This window comes from Onychomys torridus, chromosome X, assembly GCF_903995425.1.
Source record: "Onychomys torridus chromosome X, mOncTor1.1, whole genome shotgun sequence".
NCBI lineage: Eukaryota > Metazoa > Chordata > Mammalia > Rodentia > Cricetidae > Onychomys > Onychomys torridus.
In genome coordinates this window covers 112,166,220-112,189,436 of record NC_050466.1, presented here as the reverse complement: position 1 = coordinate 112,189,436, position 23,217 = coordinate 112,166,220, and the positions used below count along the sequence as shown (strand labels likewise).

At 39.1% G+C, this 23,217-nt stretch overlaps 1 protein-coding gene across 3 annotated transcripts in view; it reads right to left on the bottom strand.

Annotated features, from left to right (window-relative positions):
• Positions 1-22,395, bottom strand: part of Diaph2 (diaphanous related formin 2) — a 747,093-nt gene extending 724,698 nt beyond the window's left edge. For all 3 annotated transcript variants that reach the window (XM_036175402.1, XM_036175403.1, XM_036175404.1), the window contains exon 1: positions 22,151-22,395. In XM_036175402.1, coding sequence (XP_036031295.1) covers positions 22,151-22,282 — 132 coding nt within the window. In that variant the 5' untranslated portion in view covers positions 22,283-22,395. The remainder of the gene's footprint in view (positions 1-22,150) is intronic.
• Between the last annotated feature and the right edge of the window lie 822 nt (positions 22,396-23,217).

Here is a 23,217-nt window from a genome sequence, read left to right as displayed (position 1 = left end):
CATTCCACTATGCCTGCTTGTAGGGAGCAGAACAAGCCCTACATGAGTGAAGTGCTGTGTATAATAACCCCACCTCCTTGTTCCTGTATGCAATAACCCCTCATGTCTCTTCAATTACATACAATAAACACACTGAGTTTCCAGCGTGCTGTGGTTTCTCCATCAGAGAGCCCAAAGCACCTATCCCAGCTTTCCTGGGTGACTTCATTCTCTTGCTGCCACAATCAGGTCCATCCCTGGGGCAGCGCAGAATAAGGCACCTGTTCTTCAATCTCCCATCCAGTTCCCACTCCAAGTTAGTCTATCACTAAGACTGTTCCTTCCTAAATCCTCCTCTTCCTTTTCACCCTCAAAGGTCTCAGTAGCCAGCACTGGGTGTTCATTTCTTTACTACGCTAACTTCTCTTATTTCTCAGCCACCTATCCCAACTTTTTTCCAATCATTTCTCCTCATTTTTTTTTTTAAATATCTGGATCCTGAAGCTGAAGGCTTGGAATCCATAATAATTCTGAGTATGTGTGATGTGGGTCAGTTGTAGAGAAATAAGTATCAGATAAGTGACCTAAGCTGACACACTGGGGAAGGGGTAGGGAGTGGGGAATGTGTTAAACCCTAGAGCACATGGTCCACTCACAGAACTCATTTGGATACAGTGGATTACTGCAACCCATGAGGAAACATGGAGCCATTACTGTAAACATACTCTGATGACTCAAAAGAACCTAGAAATTTGGTTTGTATGTGAACTCCCAATTCTTAAGGGTTGCAAAACTCAAAAGTCAACATTGAAAGTCAAACAGAATAAGTCTGTGGGCTAAAAATGACTTGCAGAACTGCCATTTTGCAAATTGTATATGACATAAGTGGAAGTCCCACTGTATAGTACAGAATCACCTAGGCAGCTTAGTAATGCAGATTCTTGGGGACCCACACTACTGAATTCTGATTCACTAGGTCCATTGCTGCTCTAGAATCTACATTTTTTAGCTAGTTTTCCCGGTGACTTAGAAGCAACATAGTTCAAATACCACTGTTAACAAATTTGTATAAGAGAAATCTAGATTAAAAGGAATTAAGAAAGCAAAGGAAATGGAAACTATTATTTCTAATGTCTTGAAAATCCTTTCATGATTCTCATTCAACATGTTCCTACAGAAATATAACAGTATTAAACTTTTTTCAACTCTGAACAACAGTGCTGATTCATAAACACATCAAGAATTATATGAGCCCAATTAGAATTATTAAAATGGCTTTGCTCAATGTACTGGACATTAGAAAACAACAGTACAGTGATAATTAGCACTAAAATTTAAGGTAGTGTCCTACAAATCAATTGTATTTTGTTTACTAACTTATTACATCCTGGTAGTATATACTTTCTTAAAATGAAACAGATCCATGTCTTAAACTTTTATTTAACCCAATATATATGAATGTTCTGAGACTGCACATACTAAAATCCATGGATTCCTGAAGACTTAAGTGTTTTGTTTTAAATTCTAGATGAATATTTTCACCTTAGCAAGTGTGAATGTCACACACACACACACACACACACACACACACACACGCGCGCGCACACACACACACACACACACACACACACACACAGGGGGGGGGGAGGAAGTTCTTAGTGACTCAGTTCCTAGCATATTTTGCACCATATTATTAATCTTTCCTGTGTCTAAATCCCAACAATTCATAAGCCATTTACCAAATGCTGACTCACACTTTTATTCTCTGTATAATATTGTCAATTTCTTCATTACAAATATCTGTATCTCATTCCCAACTTTAAAAGCTAAAGATAACATTTGGAAACTGAACTGCTCTGATATATATGTGTATGGAATGCTATTGATGGGAACAAGTGTCCCATACTAGTAAGCAAAACAGGAGGAGAAGCCATAGCATGGGAAAAGCTCCTGACTGTCAGTCTTAATTCTGTGGTAATGAAGTCATATGGTCTGGCCTAGGGAGACATTCTTAAGAAGTATATTATTCATTGTAGTTAGAGTTTTCCTGCCTGGCCCAGTCAGGACAAATCTCTCTTACCCGCCAGTCTCACAGTCGCTCAGACCCAAACAGCCTGCCACGGCCATACAGTTTGTAAACAATGTAAGTTTCTGTGTGCTTTCTTGGTTGGGTCTGAGCAACTGTGGGACTGGCAGGAAAGAGAGATGTGTCCTGATTGTGGGCCGGGCAGGAAAACTCCAACTACAATTCATGGCACCACATATGGGTGTCACTGAGAAAGAAACAAAACAGAAAATATTCTGACTCATGATTGGGCTTCCAATTCCCAAGGCAACATCAGTAAGAAGAGGGGGAAGAACAGGCCAGACAGTATTTTTGGCTCAACATACCAGGGAAGCCCCTCCACACAGGCCTTTCATATGGCTATGTATTTTACTTATTTATAACTCAGGAGGTTCCTGTCCTCTTCATTTATAGTAATACTCTTTGTGCCTGGGAAGCTCATAAGAGATTTAGCAAGAATCACAAATCTCACATGAGAAAGTTGTCAAGCACAAGATGAGTTCTGTGTCAAGAACCTATGCCTTTATAGAATAATTTTGCAATGCTAGACTGAAACACTAAACAACCATTCATCCCATAAAAAATTTAAAAAATCAAAGAGTTTACTCTTAAGGAAACAACAGATAAATCCTAAAACCCTACATCTATACACATATAAACACACATACGCACTTTAGTTTTATGTTCAAAACAACATAACCAATAGCCACCTTAACTATAATTAATGTGACTCATGTTACAAGTTGGTTTGTATAAGAACTAGACATAAACACATATTTGTTTGATAACCCACCTATATATAATCCTGGACCAATTTGTATTCACTGGTTTCTTATCTCAAATTCATATGAGAACTGAATTGCTAATTACCCTCTCTTAAAAGTTGTAGTAATAAAACTAAGCTGACAATGTCTCTTAGTAAAAAAACTAACCTGTTGAAGTAAACTACCTTGAATAGGGACTTTATTTAAGTTCAAGACAATGCTAAGATTTCTTTGCCACAATTGTTTCTAAGCTACCTTATTTTGTGGTAGGTAGTCCACACATGAAAACAGAAGTACTTTAGTGAAGCTAGATTTACACAATTACATATATCTCAAATCCTGCAGCTTCTCTTGGAATATTTCAAAGACTGTAAGGCTGTAATCCAGCCAAGACATTACACATTTGATTTGACAGCACAAATGCTGTAATCTAAGTTACATGACCTTTAAGCTACTATCTGTTTGTAGGGCAAATGACAAGAGCTTGACTTAGAACACCACAAACTTGAGAGAAACACATCTATAGAGGTGTGGGGTGGGAGAAAGGGCCAATTAAATGGCTACAAAACTAAGTCATCAAAGTGCATGCTATTTACAGGACGTATTTAATTTCACAGGTTCAAATCTGTCAAATTAAAGCATTCCAAAGGGTATCAAAATTAATGGATGCTCTATATTTACACTGAAAACAAGGCAATTACCACACAGTTTTAACAAGAGTTTAGACTTCATGATATTTCCAATTATCAAAACTCTAGAGTAAGGTTTGATTATAAGCTCCAATCAGCTCCAATCACATTATACGCTCTACCCCCCCTACTCCCTTGCTCAAATATTCTACCCAGGTTACAGGAAGAAACGGAAACTGAGTAAGCATCTGATGTTCACTATGGTTGAGCCACAGTCTCCCCATCTTGATATCAGCTACTCTCATATACATATCTGGGCCTCTGTGAACTACATAGTTCCTCAAACATGCCCTCATTTGTTGCTCCCTTGTAATTTTGCCTTGTATGCTGAAAATGTTTCCTGAAGATTTACAAATTGAACTAATGTCCCCTCTGATATAATGGTATTAAAGTATCTTGGGCCTTTGAACGTTATTAAGGATTGGTTGAGAGATTACTGAGTTCTCAGCCATGTGAGGCTACCTACCACAAGAAAGCAGCAGTGTGTAACCCACAAGGGGACCCTCACCAAAACTTACCCATGATGACACCTTGATCCTGGATTTCCAGGCTCCAGAGCTGGATAAAATAAATTCTGTTGTGCATAAGCCATTCAGTCTACAATGCTTTCCTATATATAAACCAATGCTGACTATGAAACACATACTGTTCTCAATAAAGGAAATGCTTTTCCTCACTCTATCACTGTTAAAAACAATCTCTGTATTTTTTTAAGCAGCTTTTTATCCTTCTCTTCCAGAGAAGTCCTCCCTACTATTCCGTTTGAAGTGAAACTCATCTGTGTTCCCAAATAACTATACCCTGTATCTGCACTTTTCACACTCCATCCTGTGTACATGTTTATAACATCATATTTTCCAATTCTGTATAGATTGCAGGCAGAAATTGCTTACCTTAGCCCTAATAATGCTTACTTACCTTAATACTGAGGTGGGGTCCTCTAAAACATTTATTACATTTGATTAATTATTGAACAAGAAGAATTTCAAAGGTAGAATTCTTCCAACTGAGTAGCTTACCTAAGCAAGTCATCAGGAGTAAAATTAACCAAGCATACGTTCAAATTGGATGTTTATGGACAAGGACCAGCAAATCTGACCATGCTATTCTTCATGCTCGAGTACACAGATCAAGAAGCATACTATCTAAAGAGGCTCTCCTGTCTCTATCAGGCACAGCATGTGGTACTCCAAATAGCACTCTATTCATACATATTTATTATTGCTCTTAGGACTTTATAGTCACCTATCCTTTTCTCAATAGGCCACAAGCTTCTCAAGAGTGAGACCTGTTTGTAACTATATTTATACCCACAGCATGATGCCTCATACATAGAAAGGAGATGGTGTCCATGGAATGATTATACATTATAGCATACATAGATAATGAGCACCATGGTTAGTATGGCTGTGTGTGCTGCAGAATGAAATTGTAGGTTGAAAGTAAAGATCATGGTGAAAGTAAAGATCATGTCACATTTAAGCAAGTAAAAACAGCTTAATGGTTATATGAAGAAATGGATTGAAAGCACTTCGAATTCGCAAGAAAAGAATAAGGGTGTAAGTGGAGAGGTTATTGCAAATAGATGGCATGATGCATTGTGTGGCTTCAATTAAACAAAGGGAAAAACAAAAACTATAATAATTAGAATTAGGTGCTTAATATTATCCTCAAATACAAAATACCCTTGGTTCTGGTGAGTTGAGTACAAAGTAGCCCATGGCTTTCATTGGTCAAATAGGGAAGTTAACCTTGACTCAACTGGAACAGAAGTCATAAAGGTCAGTCGGTAACTACTAATAAAGAAATAGTCTGCTGATAAGTGAGGAAAGGGTAAACTCTCAACTTGAAAAGGTAAACATGACAAATACCATGTGACGGGACAGTTGACTTTCACTTTTCTTGCAAAGAAGAATATTAAAATGAACACTGTCATAAAGTATTTTCCTTTTAAAGCTGTGTTTAGTCAAACCAAACCACAGCCCCTCGGCTTCCTATGGTATAGTCTCCAACTGAAATGTTGATGGCAGTAGAAGTTTGGCATCAGGTACAAGTAGGTGGTATTTGGGGAGGCATACTGTTACCTGAATTGGTGTGGAGAGACGAAAAACAGTGAGAAATCTGTGAAAATGGAGGAAGGATCAGGACTTTAAAAGTTAACAAGCTGAGAAGCAGATGGTAGCAGAGAAGTCAATGTGAAAAAATATAAAATATACACAGGTCACCAGGTGTGGTTGTACACACAAGTAATCCTAGCACTCGTGCTAAAGCAGGAAGATTGTCAGTTCAAGGCAACCCTGAGCTATATGGCAAGACCACATCTCAAATACATAAATAAAAGCCATACAGATGAGAAGTTAAATCTGAGCAGCATCAAGAGCTGGCAATGACTCAAGGAATAAGAAAAATGAAAATCACCTTTTAAACTCATTAGGAAGAGAACACACATTTCCTTAGTTGTCAGAAATGTGATAAGCGATAAGAAGTACAATTCATAACACAAAGTTGGTAACAGTCCAGTCCAGCAGGCTTGTATTAGCAGGAAGGAAGAAGATAAAAATACAAGTTGTGAGGGCCAATGACATGACTGATACTTCCTTGAAAACATGGATGATCTGACCCTATCTCAATACAGGGCAAAGGACAAAATGGCAAAAGGAGAATGTCTGAGTACTAACAGGAGTTTTTCCACACTAAATACAGAAAAAGTCAGAAGACCTAAAGCATTGTGTTGAGTACCTCTTTGTGTAGGGGACACGTCCTATGAATTATAGGATATAAAATATCATCGTGGCATCTATACACTATATACTAGTAGTACCATCTCCCAACTCTAAACTCTAAAAAGGTCTCCAGAAAATATTAAATGTTCCTGGGAGTTAAAACTGCCCCACCCAGAGAACCACTGGTCTAAAGGGGGTTGAATGTAAAACTTTTGGAGACAAAAGACTCCTATGGCCTTTCTTAAGTACTTGTAATTAATACAAGTTAAACCTCTCTGGGTTTTATGAAGTCAGAAATAAAAGGAGAATATCAACAACCAGGAATAACGCAGTGTGGGTGGTCTGAATTCGATTCCACATCACACCCTCCTCCCCTATATCTAGTCTCCAGTATTTGAACACTTGGCACACTATTTAGGGAAATTTCAGCAGTATGGTGTTGTGGAATATTATTTTAACTAGGCAAAGATACGTTACATTTGATTATGCTGCAGAATATTACTTTAACTGTGTAAAAGTGTGCTGAATATGCTTCTGATGCTTTTGTTAATGATGCAAAGATGCATTGCATTTGTTTCACGTTGGCACCTGATTGGTCTAATAAAGAGTTGAATGCCCAATAGCTAGGCAGAGAAAGGATAAGCAGGACTGGCAGGCAGAAAAAATAAATAGGAGGAGAAATCTGGGCTAATAAAGAACAAGAGAAGATGTAGCTGGAGTTTTCTCCAGTCCCATCCAGGCCTGCAGCCACTCAGATCCAAGTAATCACATAGAGACTTATACTATTTATAAACTGTATGGCTATGGCAGGCTTCTTGCTATCTAGTTCTTATATCTTAAGTTAACACATTTCTATTAATCTATAAGTTGCCAGGTAGCTTATAACTTACTGGTACTTTTACATCTTGCTTCCTCTGTATCTGGCTGGTGGCTCCTGACTCCGCCTTCCTATTCCCAGAATTCTCTCTGCTTATTCCACCTATACTATACTTCCTGCCTGGCTACTCCAATCAACTAGTCAATGTTTTATTTTTCAACAAAATCAGAGCAACACATTCACAGCATACAGAGCAATATCCACAGCAAGAAGAGGAAAGGAGAGTATGAAGGGGACATGCCCAGTGCAAGAAGCCAGGCAGCTGTATATGAAAGTAAGATATACAGAAATTTCAAAAGAAGGTATAAAGCCCCGAGGCAAAAGGCAGATAAAGAGAAACAAGTTGTTTTAAGTTTAAAAAGCTAGCTAGAAATGAGTCTAAGCAAGGCCAAGCACTTATAACTAATAAAAAGTCTATGTGCCATAATTTGGGAGCTGGCTGGTGGCCCAAAAGAGAAAATTTGGTACAGTATGGCTTCAATGGGGCAAATATGTCACTGGGGATGGTCTTAGAAAGTTAAAATCTCATGCCTCTTCCAGTTTGCTCTCTACTTCCTGATTGCATTTGAAGATGTGAGCTCCCAGATTCCTGCTTCGGACTACATGCATGCTGCTTACTGTCATGCCTTCCTGCCACGATCAACTCTTATCTTCCTAGAACCATAAGCCCAAATAAATTCTTTATTCCATAAGGTGCTTTGGTCAAGGTGTTTTATCACAGCAATGGAAAAGTAACTGTATACATAGAAACAATAAAATTCTTCATCTGCTTAATTACTAGCCCTACTAGTCTATCCTTCTCTTTCCTAAGTGTGAAACAGCTTGACTGCAGGCTCCAAGCATACAGTGAGCTATTCGTGATATAATTTACCTATTATAGTTTTTACAATTAAAGGCATCCTTTTTCTTTCTGGAGGGATGATGCTTAAAGTTGAGAGAAGTAGAGCCCAAACTAAATTAGGTACTCTCAATTATTTGGCATTTAAGCCCACAGTTAAGGCCTCTTACTAGGCACACCCCAATGCTAAAATTGTTTGTCACAACACTTTCTGCAGACTAATTAAAAAAAGATTACACTTGGCTGACTATGCCACACTTTTATAGCAGCCAATCTTTAGGCAAAGCAGACACAGGAAGCAGCAGGAGAAGGTAGGTGGTTCTTGGCACTTCCCTAATCAAGAAACAATGCATATCGTGTACTTGTGTAATAGGAGACAGCATTAGTTTTCCAAAGCAGTTTTGCCTCACACAAAAGTTCACAAACAAACAGAGAGTGGGGATGGGAGGGAAGAGCGAAGAATGCAATAGGACTTGCCATGTATTCTGTTAGAAAGCACCAACGTACAAATGGGGAGAAAGAAAGGGAATGTATCACCATCAACAAGAGTAGTAAAGCACAGCAAGCCTTGAGGTGACTTGGAAATTATGTAATAAAGGTCAAACTACCAAGACTGCTATTTTTAAGAACTGTGTTCATGTAGCCTTAAAATCCACAGTCTTATCCCTCTTGTGCCCATGGCAATTTTGCAAATGGTCACATATCTTCCCCGATATTTCACGGCAGCAATTCAAAAAAATTTAACTTGGGATATTTCAGTAACACTGAAACAAACGGCCACAAAACTCTGTCTTCTAAATTATACATAAGCATGGTACAAATGTAGGCCAGGTCCAAAACATCACCCAGTCCACAGGACTACTAGATCTTCTGGTTAATTTAGAGCAACCCCAAGGTTTGGGCTCTTAGGCAGTATAGAAAAACGATGGGTTAAAATAGATTTTTATAATCACATTGGTCCTAAAAGGCAAGTTCACTGTTGCAGATTCTCAGGCAAATTACTTAGCTGCTCTAAGCCTTTCTTGTTCTCTACAAAATGATGTCTGTCAGGATGAAATGTGTTAATATTCAGAGGGAGACAATCCACCATCAATCCTAGAACATCCTTGTACATTACTGCTGTGTATGTCAAGACTGAAAGGTGCTGCCGGGATTTTATACAGGCTATTTCCCAGGGCTTTGTTTGTAGCAAGTAATTTTCAGAATGAGGTAACATCTCCCAATCCCAGCAAAGACCAGGCTGTATGCTTGTCACTATTAAAGTGACAAATCCCTCAAGTGTTCCTCTGCTGTAGTACAACTAACTTCCTGTACCATCATCCAAGCCTACCCTATGGGATTTAAGATTATGGTGAACTTGAGCACTGTGTTGACAAGTTGCTATTACTTTTTCAATGGTAGTATTCTTTGTCTCTGACCTAGAAGTCTTAGGTGTTCTGCAATCATCTGTGGAATGGGAACAGTGGATACGTAGTATAAAATCCCACATGTTGCATGATTCTTAAAGATTTATTTGTAATTATAAACATGGGGGTGGTATGAATGCAGACGCTCAAAGAAGCCAGGAGAAGACACTGGATTTCTGGGTTTATAGACAGTTGTGAGCCATCCAACACAGATGATAGACATGAAAGTTTCTCCTATGGAAACTCATGAATCACTCCCCTAGCCCTCTTTGTATGGATCTTCACAAATACATGCAATGAACCCAGAAAAGCAACCAGAGGTATGACATTGAGTATCACTGAATTATCTCTGGATAGCCTGAGAATTTGATTAATGAACCACAGAAATGACTCAATGCCTAGCACATCCTAGCATGAAGCTAGCACTCTCTAGAGGGAAATATATGGATAAAATAGTGTTGCTATAGCCTTCACTGGACTAGAATAACTCAGATTCTAGAAAAAAAAACTATAAAGTTAGATGGCATATTCAGTTTTTAATATTCAGCCTAAACAGTGATCTTTCATAATTCCCACTTTCAATCTAACTAAAATATGGATATAATGTATTTAAGTTAAGGCAGATTCATTACAGTTCTTAATAATCTTTCACTTTTAATATGTAGAAACTGATTGAAGCTCATGCAAATCTATTTTGACCCCTTTGTTGTACAGAACAAACTGACAGCTAAAAATAGTTTTTAAAATGATTTGCCTATAAAGTTAGTTCATTTCTAAGAAATCTCCTCAAATAGCCAGAAACAAATTCTTTTAAACAATAAGATGCCATAAATAGCCTAGTTAAATCATATCAACTCTGAATAGAATAGGAAATACTTTTAGACCCTATAAAATATAATCCAAGGTCTTGAAAACTTGTACTGTGTGTTAAGATTAAAAAACTGGAGTTTCCACTAGTTCATGGCAACATAGTTGGTGATGGGTATGAATGGGAAATGCTGTTACAGGAATATCTGACACATGCAACAACTGATTTAACATTCAATGACAATTCTACATAGATAGTCTTCAAAAAATCCAATAAACATGAGGAGGAATACGATCTTCAGTATTAGAAACATTCAAGTGATAACAATATTTTAAGGCAAGGAGGGAGTTAAAAGCCAGGATCTGCAATGTAATACAATAATATACCTTGATCTATAATTAGCTGAAACAGAACTGGAAGCACAAGTGTGCAAAACTGGGCTTACAACCCTGTACAATCCCTACTTTCAGTTAAAACTAAAGCCTCATTTCATTTGATATAGAGACACAACTACTTAAAATTTAGGATGTAGTCTCAGGTCAACTCAGCTTATATAAAAATGAAGGGTTTGGATCTCACAAGAGCATCTGAAAACAGTTTGATAAAGCAACTATAGGGTATACTGGAAAAGTGTAAGAGTTTAGAGATCACAGAACATAGGTACACTCTACTTTAGTAAAACAAATACATGAAAAATCTGAGCCAGCCAACATGGCTAAAATCCAGGCTTTTTTTTTTTTTTCTTGACATAGTAAAGTTATTCTTCCATTTAAAGACCATTAGCTATTCAACCAAAGGGAGAGAAATGTAAGCCACTGTAGTGCCAATGACAAACACTTTGTGAGGGCAACCTAAGAAAGGCTATTTTTCAAACACAAATGTTTTATATATACACACTGATCTTCTGGAAACATTGATTTCAAAATGAAAGGTACCAGACTGCAGAACATATTACAAGAAGCTTTGTCTCTGCCAATCCCATCTTAACATTCTACATGTTCTTGCCTTGTATCATGGGTGATGTAAATGAAAATACGTTCAAGTTACAGAGCAAACTTCAAAAAATATAGTCTTATCCATATGATCCATGACTATGTAGAACTCTTTGAAAAAATAATGTCAAGAAAATTATTGTGAGGAGTACAGAAAAAGCAAAGCCTTAGTTAAACCTTGAGCCTGGGCACTCAAGGACATGGTCATCCATATGTGAGGATTTCAGAATTCAAACCAAAAGCAGTCAAGTATAAGACAATATATAACACAGATATACACATAATATGCTTATTTAAAATGAATGACAAATGACATACATATTCTAGAAAACTGGGGAAGTGGCTCAGCTGTTAAGACAACTTACTAGTCTTCCAGACAACCCAAGTTTGGTTCTTAGTGCCATATCTAGCAGCTCACAAGTACCTATAACTTCATCTCCAGGGATCCAATATACTCATGCACATCTACTAACATACAAATATGCACAACTAAAAATAAAGAACAATTTCAAAAAAAAAACACCTACTCTAAATGATACATCCAACCATGACCTATGCTTGCTGAATTTACTTCCAAGTATAAAAGTGAAATCTTTTTGGTTTTTAATGCATCACCCAACCCATATGAGATGTTTTTGTGAAGAATACTCCAGGAAGACAGAGCCTTGTGTTTGGCATATGTTGGCAAATACTGTGATCTCCATGGTCTGCTACCCTTGTGTAGGGCCCAACCCCATGTAATGACACTGCTCTATTATATGATACATGTTATTAGAGGTCAAGATATAAATGCACAATGCCTTGCTATCTACATACAAAACTTCATAAACAGCTCCGGTCAACATAATATGCTATTAAACACTTAAGATTTTACTAGTGATTAATTTCAAAGCACATAAAACAACACATCCATAACTTTCCTTCCCTTAAGCAAAACAAAAGAAAATGCCAGCTGTCTATGGAGCCCCAACAATTATCACTCATTTACATGTTTAGAGGACAATCACCCACTTGACTGGGTCAGTAACTGCAAAGTCAAGAAGGTAAAGAGGAGACATAGATTACAAGACTAAAATTATTTAAAAGTTCACAAAGTTAGAGAAATTATACACCCATTGCCTTTCAACACTGTAACAGCAGCAAACTGGTATCTAAAGGGTAGTGGTTATACAATTTCTTAAAAAAATCTGTGGAGAATCTAGATCATTTGCCCAAGTTGATCTAATCTACCCATCTGCAGCACCATCACCTCATTAACATAACCTTATTTTCAAGTAAAACCCCCAATTTTTTTTTGAAAGGGAGATAAGAAAAAGTAAAAAGAAAAGAAAAAGATGGTAACTCAGAGTTTCTGGCAAAGGTTCACTGACCCAGTCAACTACATGCACATCTAGAGTATGGCTAAATAACAAAGAAAGATATCTGAGGTGCCAAATTGGCATTTACTTGGTAATTAAAAATACAGGTAGTTGACATGTAAAATGAAAAATAAATAAATAAATATATTTAAATACAAAAACAATACAGGTAGTTGTCTGGGCAATGTTGATGCACACCTTTAATCCCAGCACTTAGGAGGCAGAGGCAGACAGATCCCTGTGAGTTCAAGGCCATCCTGGTCTACAGTGTGAGTTCCAGAACAGTCTGGGCTACACAGAGGAAACTCTGTCTCAAAAGCAAACAAACAAACAAACAAACAAAAATACAGGTATTAGCCTAAACATGTTATTATGTGTATGTATATGTCAATGAATTCAGTGCATCTTTTATATGCATAGCATTCAAGAATATTTTCCCATTTGCCCAGCTATCTATAGCACTTCTCTGGCAGGAAAATTCTTCCACATAAACTCCACTTCACTTCTCAAGTCACAAAATGAAGTGAACTCAGAAGTCTAAATTTGGTCTACTTTCTACAGTACAGAGTAGCTATTCCAACAGATAACTCTCATAGATACTTTCACAGAATTACAGACAAATGTGAACCTAACTTAGATTGATATTTATGTAGAGTAACTTTGAACAAGATTTTAACATTATTTAAAGCTATATTTATCTTAGGAGTCTGGTGCCGTATACAGTAATTATACATATATTAGATTAAAAATTTATTTTTTAAGTAATTGAGGATACTTGATTATGGGTTGACACTGGACGATAAGGACTGCATTACTATTTTAAAGATGTGTCAGTGGCATAGTGATTGTTTTTAAGAAGTCAGTAATTTTTAGAGATGCACACTGAAGTCTGTAGGAGTCAAATGACATGATATCTGGAGTGTGAACTAAAATCTTCTAGCAAGGGAAAAACAAAGGATAAAGTAAATTTAGAAATTCTAGAGAACTAACTACTCTATATGGGCAATAGATAAATGGTAGGTCATATTATATTCTCTTTTTTGTATTTTTGCAATGTTTTAAAATATTTCAACTTAATTCTACTTTTCTCTTGATAGAGACCAACTAAACAGGAGTATATTAAGAATTCCTCAGAATGTTGAATGGACATTTATCAAAACATACAGCTATCTATAGACAACTATCACAGTACAACAAATAGCTTTTTAGAAAAAGATTGTGGGCTGAGGAGGTAGTTCAAGTATTTGCCTACCATGCAGGAAGCACAGGCTTAATTCCGAATGTCTCATAAATTGAGCATTAGTGGCACATGCCAGTAATCCCAGTAGTCAGGAGTCAGAGGCAGGAGAATAAGTTCAGAGTTACCCTCAACTACATAGAAAGTTTGAGGCCACATTGAGCTATATGATACCCTGTCTCAAAAATAAAGGCCTGTAATCAAATCCTCCTGTCACTTGGGTGAGCATCATAATTACTAGTGACTAAGTCAATGGCCATTTGTGAGTAATGTCTTCCTAATGCTGTGTTTGAGTTGTACCTAGGCTGTCTGGATCAATTAGAAGCTTCTCACTTACGACAGGGACCACTTTATCGAGACCAAACAATAGAAATGGGAGGCCAATTTTCTCATGTTTGTGGTAGCAATGGAACACCCTCTTCCCAGAGCAATTCAGTAAAATCTTCACTAACCAAAGAGAGCACAAGTGGTGATGAGTTAAAAATTGTGTTTTCTACATCATGTCACAAAAAAAGGCACCAATATCTTCTTCTTCCCCAGGCCACCTCACACAAAGCAAGTATCCAGATTCAGTTAAGATTCTGTTTAAAACTACAGTCAAAGTGTATCATTTGATAGTAAATCAGATTCAGCCTGATTGGATAATAAGTTTTAACTTAGAGAGAACACATTTCTTCCTATTCCTGAGGTTCACAATAAACAACCATGTGAAAATATATATATCAACATTTACATGCACCAATTGTGAGCACGGGTATCGCAAAATATGAGGCCAAGTTGGGTTACAAGACCACAGCAGTATTTTTGTGTCACTTAACCATCATCTTTGCCTTTTCTGACTTCAGAAAAAAATAACAACACACACCCCAAATCTGGCAGAAGGAACTGGGAATGAGAGAAATCTGTGTCTTCAATAATAACCATTTCAGTGCTAAGGCTACCCAGCAATATATTAACCAGATGTGCTGATTCAAAAAATTAGTATATATTATTATATACTATTTTCAGAGCATGCTGGTATTTACACTGTTTTTTGTCATTGCGTTAGATATGAGTAATATAAAAAATGACATGTTGCTACTGGCAAAGTTCTTAGTACTTACAGTGAAATCTAAGGAGATTATAATTATAAATTGTTCAAAAAGGAACAAAAGAAGTGACAAATTGAATAACTTTCTACTTTTAAGAGTCCCTGAAGCATGACTCAGTGCTATAGATAACTTCCACAATAGATGTGACAGCTTTTAAACTTATCTCTAAGTCAGTCCCATAACACCTGAATGACTCAGTTTCCTTCTTTGTACAAGATCACTAAGCTCCTTGACAAGACAAAATGTCATACATATCTACTGAATAATGTTTTAAAAATTTTAAATGCCTGAAATTGATCAATTCAAAGAAAATAGTAGACATGTTCTTTAAAAATTTAGTGTGGGCTGGAGAGATGGCTCAGTGGTTGGAAGCACTTATTGCTCTTGCAAAGACAAAAGTTTGTTTCCCAGCACCCACATGGTAGCTTCAAAACCCTAAGAAACTTCAGTTCCAGAGGATTTGATACCCTCTTTTGAGTCCTGTAACACACCAGGTACATATGTGGTGCACACACATACATGCAAGCAAAAACACTCATCACATAATAAATGAATCTAAAATAAGACAAATAGTAAAAAAAAAAAAAAAAAAATGAGCAAAAGTTAAGCTCACATCTACAACCACTAAGAAGAAAGGCTGATTAATAAAAGGACAGAATGTATAATACTACCAGAACAAAGGGAATTGGAGAGGAGAACAAGGAGTCAATCAACAAACACCTGATTATGGCACTTTATACAATAACAACATTAAGGATTTCAAACTGCAAAACGGACATGAAATTCAACAACCACATACACATTTTTTTCTAAAAATGGGGACTGAGCCCAGGTCCTCATGAATGCCAGACAAGCACTCAACCATGGAGCAATGCCCCAGTTCCATTATCACATTTGATTCAGGTGATGTCAGAGGCAAACAGCAATATATATTGCTATAACATTATAGAATTTCCTGAATGTGTACTTAATGTTTACTGTATTTTATCTAAGCTACTTTGTCTGGAAAATCAGACAGAAAGGGTGGCATGCTTTTGTAGTTCCAGCTACTGAGGGGACTGTGACAAGAGGATCACCTGAGGTCAGTAGTTAAAAGATAGCCTGGGCAACAGAATTGCAAGGCCCTGTCTCAAAAATCAAACAAGCATTTTGGGCAGGAAACCATATCTCTGACTGGCAGACATTAATCAATGAGCTGAAATTTCTGGTATTAATGTGCATCAGAGATCATAATTAAAATAAAAGACAGAAAGGACACTGGAAGCAAGAATTTTTGACTCTACAGTCCATATCATTTTTAAACTACTCTGAAGCCTCCTAGTAATAACAACAAACTGTTACTCGGTACTTGGTAATGTCAGTATCATCTCTCTGCATGGGAGTTCTGGCTCTGACATCAGAAGAATCTAAACAAACAAGGGGAGGAGGGAGTTTCTCATGACCCTGAAGAGGTTATTTGAACTTCTAACTCAAAGAAACAGAAGAAACAGACATGTAGGCTCAGGCCATAATCCATGCACTTGGGATATGGAAGGAAACGGGATCTGGTATTGGCCAGCCTGAGGAGCTATATAAGTTCAAAATCAGACAAGGATCTCAAGCAAACCCAAAAAGAAACAGAATAATGGACAGGAAAGTTCATTTGATAATATACACATGTACATATGAACAAAAAAATATAGCATATAAAAGATGACAGTTTGGAGCTGGGAATGTGGCTCAGTTGATAGCATGCTTGACTAGCATATATGAAGCCCTGGGTTGAGTCCTCAGCATCACATAAACCAGATACAGCATGCAAGTATGTAATCTCAGCATTTGAAGTAGATGCAGAAGGATAAGAAGTTCAAGATCACCCTGAACTACATAGGGAGTTCAAGGCCACCCTGGAATAAATGAAAACCCATCTCAAAAAAAAAATACAGAACTACCATTTGTACTTTCTTGTACTTTTATTTTTTGTTTTTATTTGGTTTGTTGTTGTTGTTGTTTTTGAGTCTCTTTTCCACAATTTAACTCCCAATCTCCCAACATATCTTACCTATAGAGACAAAAGTCCTTAGCTAATAATCATTGGCTAGTGTACAAGAATAAACAAAAGAACAGCCATGACCAGAAGCACTTTAAAATCTCTATAAAGCAAGATCATCAGTACATAAAACTGAAACTCATGACAGCTAAATCCTCAGAAGAAGGAATATCCTTCTTCCTCAGTAAGATAAAATAACCAGTGAAGGTTTAAAGGAAGAAAGGGAGCACTCAGGTAGGAGCTGGGCCAAAAGAGCAGTGTGATTCCTTAAAGACAAACAAGAAAGATGCTTCCAATTTGGTGAGAATACTCAGGGTAGTGTCAGGAGGGAGAGGAAATTGGAATTATAGGATTAAAGAAATTCGGGTCCAGGACATACATGAGCAGCAACTGAAATCCAGGACTCTAAATGGCAACTCCACTATGCTACTCCACAACCTTCAATCAAAGCCCTATTCAAGCCTTGGTGCACATGTCTTCCACTATAAGCCTTTCTCTTTTTTTTTTTTAACTTTTTATTGATTCTTTGTGTCTTTCACATCATGCATCTTGATCCCATTCATCTCCCCACCCTTTCATATCTGCCCTCTGCCCTTGCAACCTCCCCCCACAAAATAAAATAAAATAAAATTTAAGAGAAAAGAAAGAGGAAAAGAAAAAAAAAATCTCCTTGCGGAAGCTGTAGTGTGGCCCGGTGAGTCACACAGTAAACCCTTTAGTCCATATATCTTTACTTGCAAGAGTTCATTGCAATGAGTCATTGGTCTGGTTTGAGGCCTCTGGCTTCTGCTACACTTACCGATACTGGGCCCTCACTGGAAAGGACTTCTCTGGATATCCTGTTGTTACTCAGTGTCATAGAGATCATGCAGGTTTGGATCTGCAGGTCCAGCCCTTTCATAGGATCTAGATCACAGATGGGGTGGATGTTGGGGTGGGCCAACTCATAACCCTGGTTCTGGGCCTGGGTGGTTACAGGGTTGCTAAATTTACCAGCACTCCCCCATTCTCACCACCAGGGTGAGTGCACCAGCACTGCCCCAGCTGCAGCACTCAGGAAAAGCCTGCCCTTCACCTTAATACATAAAGATACAGTTTTAAAAATCCAATTTGCGTGGACATCACCACTATATCTTTAATCCCATCACTTGGGAGGCAGAGGCAGGTGGATCTCTGAGTTAGAGACCAGCCTGGAATACAGAGCAATTTCCAGGACAGCCAGGGCTACAAAAATAATCCTGTCTAGAAAAAAAAAAAATCCGATGGGCAGTGGTGGCATATGCCTTCAATCCCAGTACTTGGGAGGCAAGTGGATCTCTGTGAGTTCGAGGCCAGCCTTGTCTACAGAGTAAGTTCTAGGACAGCCAGGGCTGTTACACAGAGAAATCCTGTCTCAAAAAAAAACAACACACAAAAAAAAAAAAAAACAAAAAAAAGAAAAAAAAGAAATCCAATTTGACTGAAATGCCCCTCTGTGACATTTTTAAAATACTCCCATATAATTAACTCCTCTCTCTGCTTCACTGGACTAGGAGTATTTTTTTAAGACAAGGTCTCACTCTATAGCCCAGGCTGGCCTCAAATGTGAGATGTTCCTACTTCAAGAATGCTGGAAATACAGGTATGCACCATTATGCCTGGCCTGACTATGAATAATTTCATTTCAACAAACTTAGAAGTTATGGTAAGCACTTGGTTAAAAAAAATCTGTACATAAAACCATTTAGCTCAGAACTTATTATTTAAAAATCAAAACATGCCGGGTGGTGGTGGCACACGCCTTTAAACCCAGCACTAGGGAGGCAGAGGCAGGTGGATCTTTGTGAGTTTGAGGCCAGCCTGGTCTACAGAGCGAGGTCCAAGAAAGGCACAAAGCTACACAGAGAAACCCTGTCTCAAAAAACCAAAAAAAAAAAACAAAACAAACAAAAAAAACCATAATTCATCAATTCTAAAATAAAAAAATATATAGTCAAAATACTCAGTTACATAGAAACCAGAATATTAGTGTGCTATTGTAATTAACTTTTACTTTTAGTTAACAGTTAACATCCAAATCCTGGCTTCAACCTACCTCTCGCACCTATCAGAAAATGTTATTAACTTAATTTCACTGTCAAAAAAAAAAAAAAAAAGCAACAGCTTCAGAAATTACACAGGCAGAAAATCAAAATACAAAAATTTCAAATAGTGGCATACTACTCTATATCCACCAACTTGTAATGGAAGATGGGGGTATTAGACAAACTTTAAAAATGCCCCCTCTCGTGTGTGTGTGTGTGTGTGTGTGTGTGTGTGTGTGTGTGTGTCTGTGTCTGTGTGTGTGTGTGTGTGTGTGTGTGTGTGTGTGTGTGTATGTGTATGTGTGTGTGTTTGCATGTATATACATACATCTTTAGAAGCCAGAAGTCAATCTTGGGGCCATTCATCAGAAGGCACTTCCTTTTTTTGAGACAGTCTCTTTCAAAGGAATATGGACCCCTTTGGTTAGGCTAGGCTCACTTTGCCTGTCTCCTCCTACTTGCAGCACTGGGATAACAAATGGGCGCCAGCAGACCAGGCTTCCTACTAGATTGCCAGACAGCAAATTCAGCTCCTCATGCTTGCATGCAAGCACTTTACCAACTGAACTGTCTGTCTAGCTCCAACATTGCATTCTCTTAATGTTTAAATCATTGCTTTAAATCTGTGAGATACAGGACAGAGCTATTCCCTTTCACTTCTCTAGCTCATTTTCTCTATTCAGTTTAACAAAATACAAGCCATGGTTGACACCAAATTACTAATCAATCCAAGAGTCGTGTTGTTTAATAGCATGTTACAATGGGGGCCTAACCAGAAAGTTCTATAAAATTCAAAACTCTAAAATCAACATATTATTTAAAATGTGTTGAGTTATTGAAGGAACTGCCTCCCCTAATAGATGGATAGATCTGGGGAGGGGCTAGGCTCTCCTTCAACTTGGTATGCCAGACTTTGTTGATTCCCCAAGGGAGGCCTTACCCACTTTGAGGAGTGGATGGTGGAGGGAGGTGTGGGAGGGATTCAGGAGAAGGGGAGGAATGGGGAACTGGGATTGGTACATAAAATGAAAAAAAAAACTTTAAAAAATAAATAAATAAACTCTACAAGTAGAAAAAAAAAAAAAGAATATCAGGTGAACTCCTTCCTAAAAAGTTTACCAAATCATACTGTTTGGTCAAATTGTTTATCTTCATATATATCCTACTGCATTCCTGTTTTTATCAGTGTGACATGTTGGCTTACAGAAATCATGTAAAACTCAAAAAATATACTTGATGGGGAAAAAGGAAAATTCATGTCAGTATTATGCTTTGGGCTCCAATACTTGATCTACTGCATCAAGCTATGTTCGCCATGGAACAGTGAAGTTAGCTAGAAACGGAAAGTGATACTATCTCATAATCATCCAGTCACCTTGTCAAATCAAATAAAACATAAAACATGAAACAGGACAAACAGCCAAAGAGTAAGAGAATAGTACCAAGGTGTTCTTACTAATAGAGATAAATGTTTTTCCTTTAGTATCCTTAAAAGTGAATGTGTAAAACTACTAATGGAAACTATCCCTAACTTTTATTTTTAATTAAACTTTTTACTACTGATCAGAGTAGTTTGTACTGGGGCAGATGTGGAGCAGACAGAAGTAAGATCACTCTTTTACCACAAACTGGTAAATTTCAAAGTCACATCATTAAAATTTTGACTACTTGGTTGGGCGTGGTGGCTCACATACTCAGGAGGCCCAGGTAGGAGGATCTCTGTGAGTTCAAAGTCAGCCTCGTCTACTACACAGCAAGTTCCTGAACAGCCAGGACTATAAAGACCCTGTCTCCAAAAAAACAAAAAACAAAAAACAAACAAAACAAAAACAAAAAACAATTTAAATACATACATTCAACTCTAGCAATTCACACAGACCTGTTTTCTCAAATTCATTATGGTGCAGGCACCCATTATAACTGTGATAGTACAGACAAGTCAAAAAGCTCTGACTCAGTTTCTTTATTTATAAATGCTGGGGTAATAGGACACATTAGCAAGTAATTTCTAGATCTGTCTCAGGTTTGTATGGAACTGATGAGATTTTATATTTATATTAGTCTAGCTCAAGTGCTTCCCCACATAACAGAAGCCTTCATATGGCCTAATGTTTGACCCCAGTTTTCCCATATCGACAGTCTGTACTAGGAAAGCGAAGAGGAGCCAAAAGAGAAGTGCAAGTCCAAACCAAATGGCCAGATGCCACAGGAAATGGTTTGAGTTGCACGTCACAGTCTCTCACCCTTCTATTATAATCAAGTTGTTGCTTACAGCTGAAATATAGACATGCAACATGTGGTTTGTGCTTGGGATGTGGACTAGGAATCTTCTGTTGAAAAGGCTCATGAGAGGCTGAAAAGTTTATCTGCTGAATCTGTGCTGAAAACCCCTTTCTCCACATTCCACTGAAATTAGAAAGTTTAAAAAAGAGGAACCTTTTCAACTGATGAGTTGAAGAAACCCCAGTATTTCCCAACCCAATACCAGGCCCCTTAGATTTCTTGCCTTTTAGCAGGAAATGAACTACTACTACTGGTCCACACTGTCAGGACTGTCAGACACTTAAGGGGTACATAACTGCATTTGAGCATTCTCAACCAAGTGAAAACACTGTCGGGATAGTCAGGGGGTGGGGGGGTGGAGTACCCCGCCTAGCCTCCAACTCCCACGCTCCCCTCAAGCCACACACTTCCAAAGAAATGTTTCTTGGACGAGCACATGGTGGGGGGAACGCACGCAGGCGCCTCTCCTTGAAATTTCTGGCCAAGTCGAGGGACGGGGAACCTATGCCGTGCTTGTCTTGATTTACGTAGCTAAGACTGGGCTCCAGTGTATCCGAAACGGAGAGGAGGGAGGTTCCCCTGCCCCGAACCCCAAGTGTTAAGAGGCCAAACAGCAACTGACAAGAGGTGGGAGGGAAATGGAATCCCGCAAAGAAGGTTCGCGCCCACAAGTTAGACAAACAGCCCTACCCAGTACTCTAGGACGAGAAGCAGGGTGTCCCCAAGTTGGGGTGGGGCCTTTCTTCTCCACGAGCTGACACGGGAGAGGGCTGGGTTAAGTGGAGAAGGGGTGCTCTTCCGCCCCCACGCCGTCTCCGTTCCCCGAGTTGCGCGGCGAGACCGCGGCTTACAGCTGGGAGGGGGACTTGGGTCCCCCGCGTGTTCCATGGCAGGACGATCCGGGGCTCTTGAGTCCCCAAGGCCGGCTGGGGTTGCGGGAGCACTTACCAATTTGGGTTTGTTTTTCGTTTCTTCTTCGTTGGCGGCCCGGTTCCCCGAGCTCCGCTTGTTGCTCCGGCCCACGCCGGGTTCCTCGCTGCCGCCTCCAGCTCCCGACGCCGCCGCCCCGAGCTGCTCCATCTTTCTCTGGCCCTGTCACCTGCCGCCCCGGAACCCTACGTCTCCTCAAGGGCAAAAGCCCCTCGGAGCGCTCCGGGTGTCCCGCGTCCACGGACAGAGAGGGTTGCCCGCCAAACGCCACTCCCAGCCCCCCCCCCCACACTGGTCTCCCCAATCCCAGGCAACCCCGACGCAACCACGCCGGTGCTACCACTCAGCGCTGGGGCAAGCCCTGCCCCTAAGCAGCTGCAATCACCACGGTCGCCTCCGCCCTCAGGGCGGTGTTTAGGGTGGAGGAAAAGTAGGTGCCTATCTCTTTAAGATGGCCTCAACACACGTGATTCTTCAAAGTGCCCGCTGTCGGTCGCCCAGGCGGCCGCTGAAAGCCTCTTCCTACTCGCGGTGCTAAGCCGGTCGGGCTACTGAGCATGCCCGGAGCGGCGACTGGAGCCTAACAGAGGACATTCTGCTGTGGTTAAGCACTGATTTCACTTCCTGATGGCCTAGTACCAAATGGAAGGGAACTAGTCTAGACGGATAAAGGAGAGCCCATTTTAGAGATAGGGAAACTGAGTGAGGAGGATTCTCCTGTGTATTTTACTGACAAGGCCACTGAGTCTCAGCTTTCACTAGTGTTGGTCAAAGCACCTTCCTTAGTCAGAGGGCCCTCAGGGGGTATGCTCTTGCTTCACTCTGTGGGAAGGTGTAATTAGCCAGGCAACTGGCAACGTGTAGGAAAACCACTGAGAGTTCTGATTAATTGCCTAGACAGATTGTATGGGTCAAAGTGGAAAGAGTGGGTGCTTCTGTTGCCATGATTGCATTGTGGCCAAAGAAATACAGTCATTGCTTTCTTCCCAGGCTGTTAGTGGTTAAAGCCACCAGTCCCTCACCAAGTAATCCTTAGGGTGATATTAAGCTCTTTAACCAAAGCATCTCTTTACAGTTTACTATTG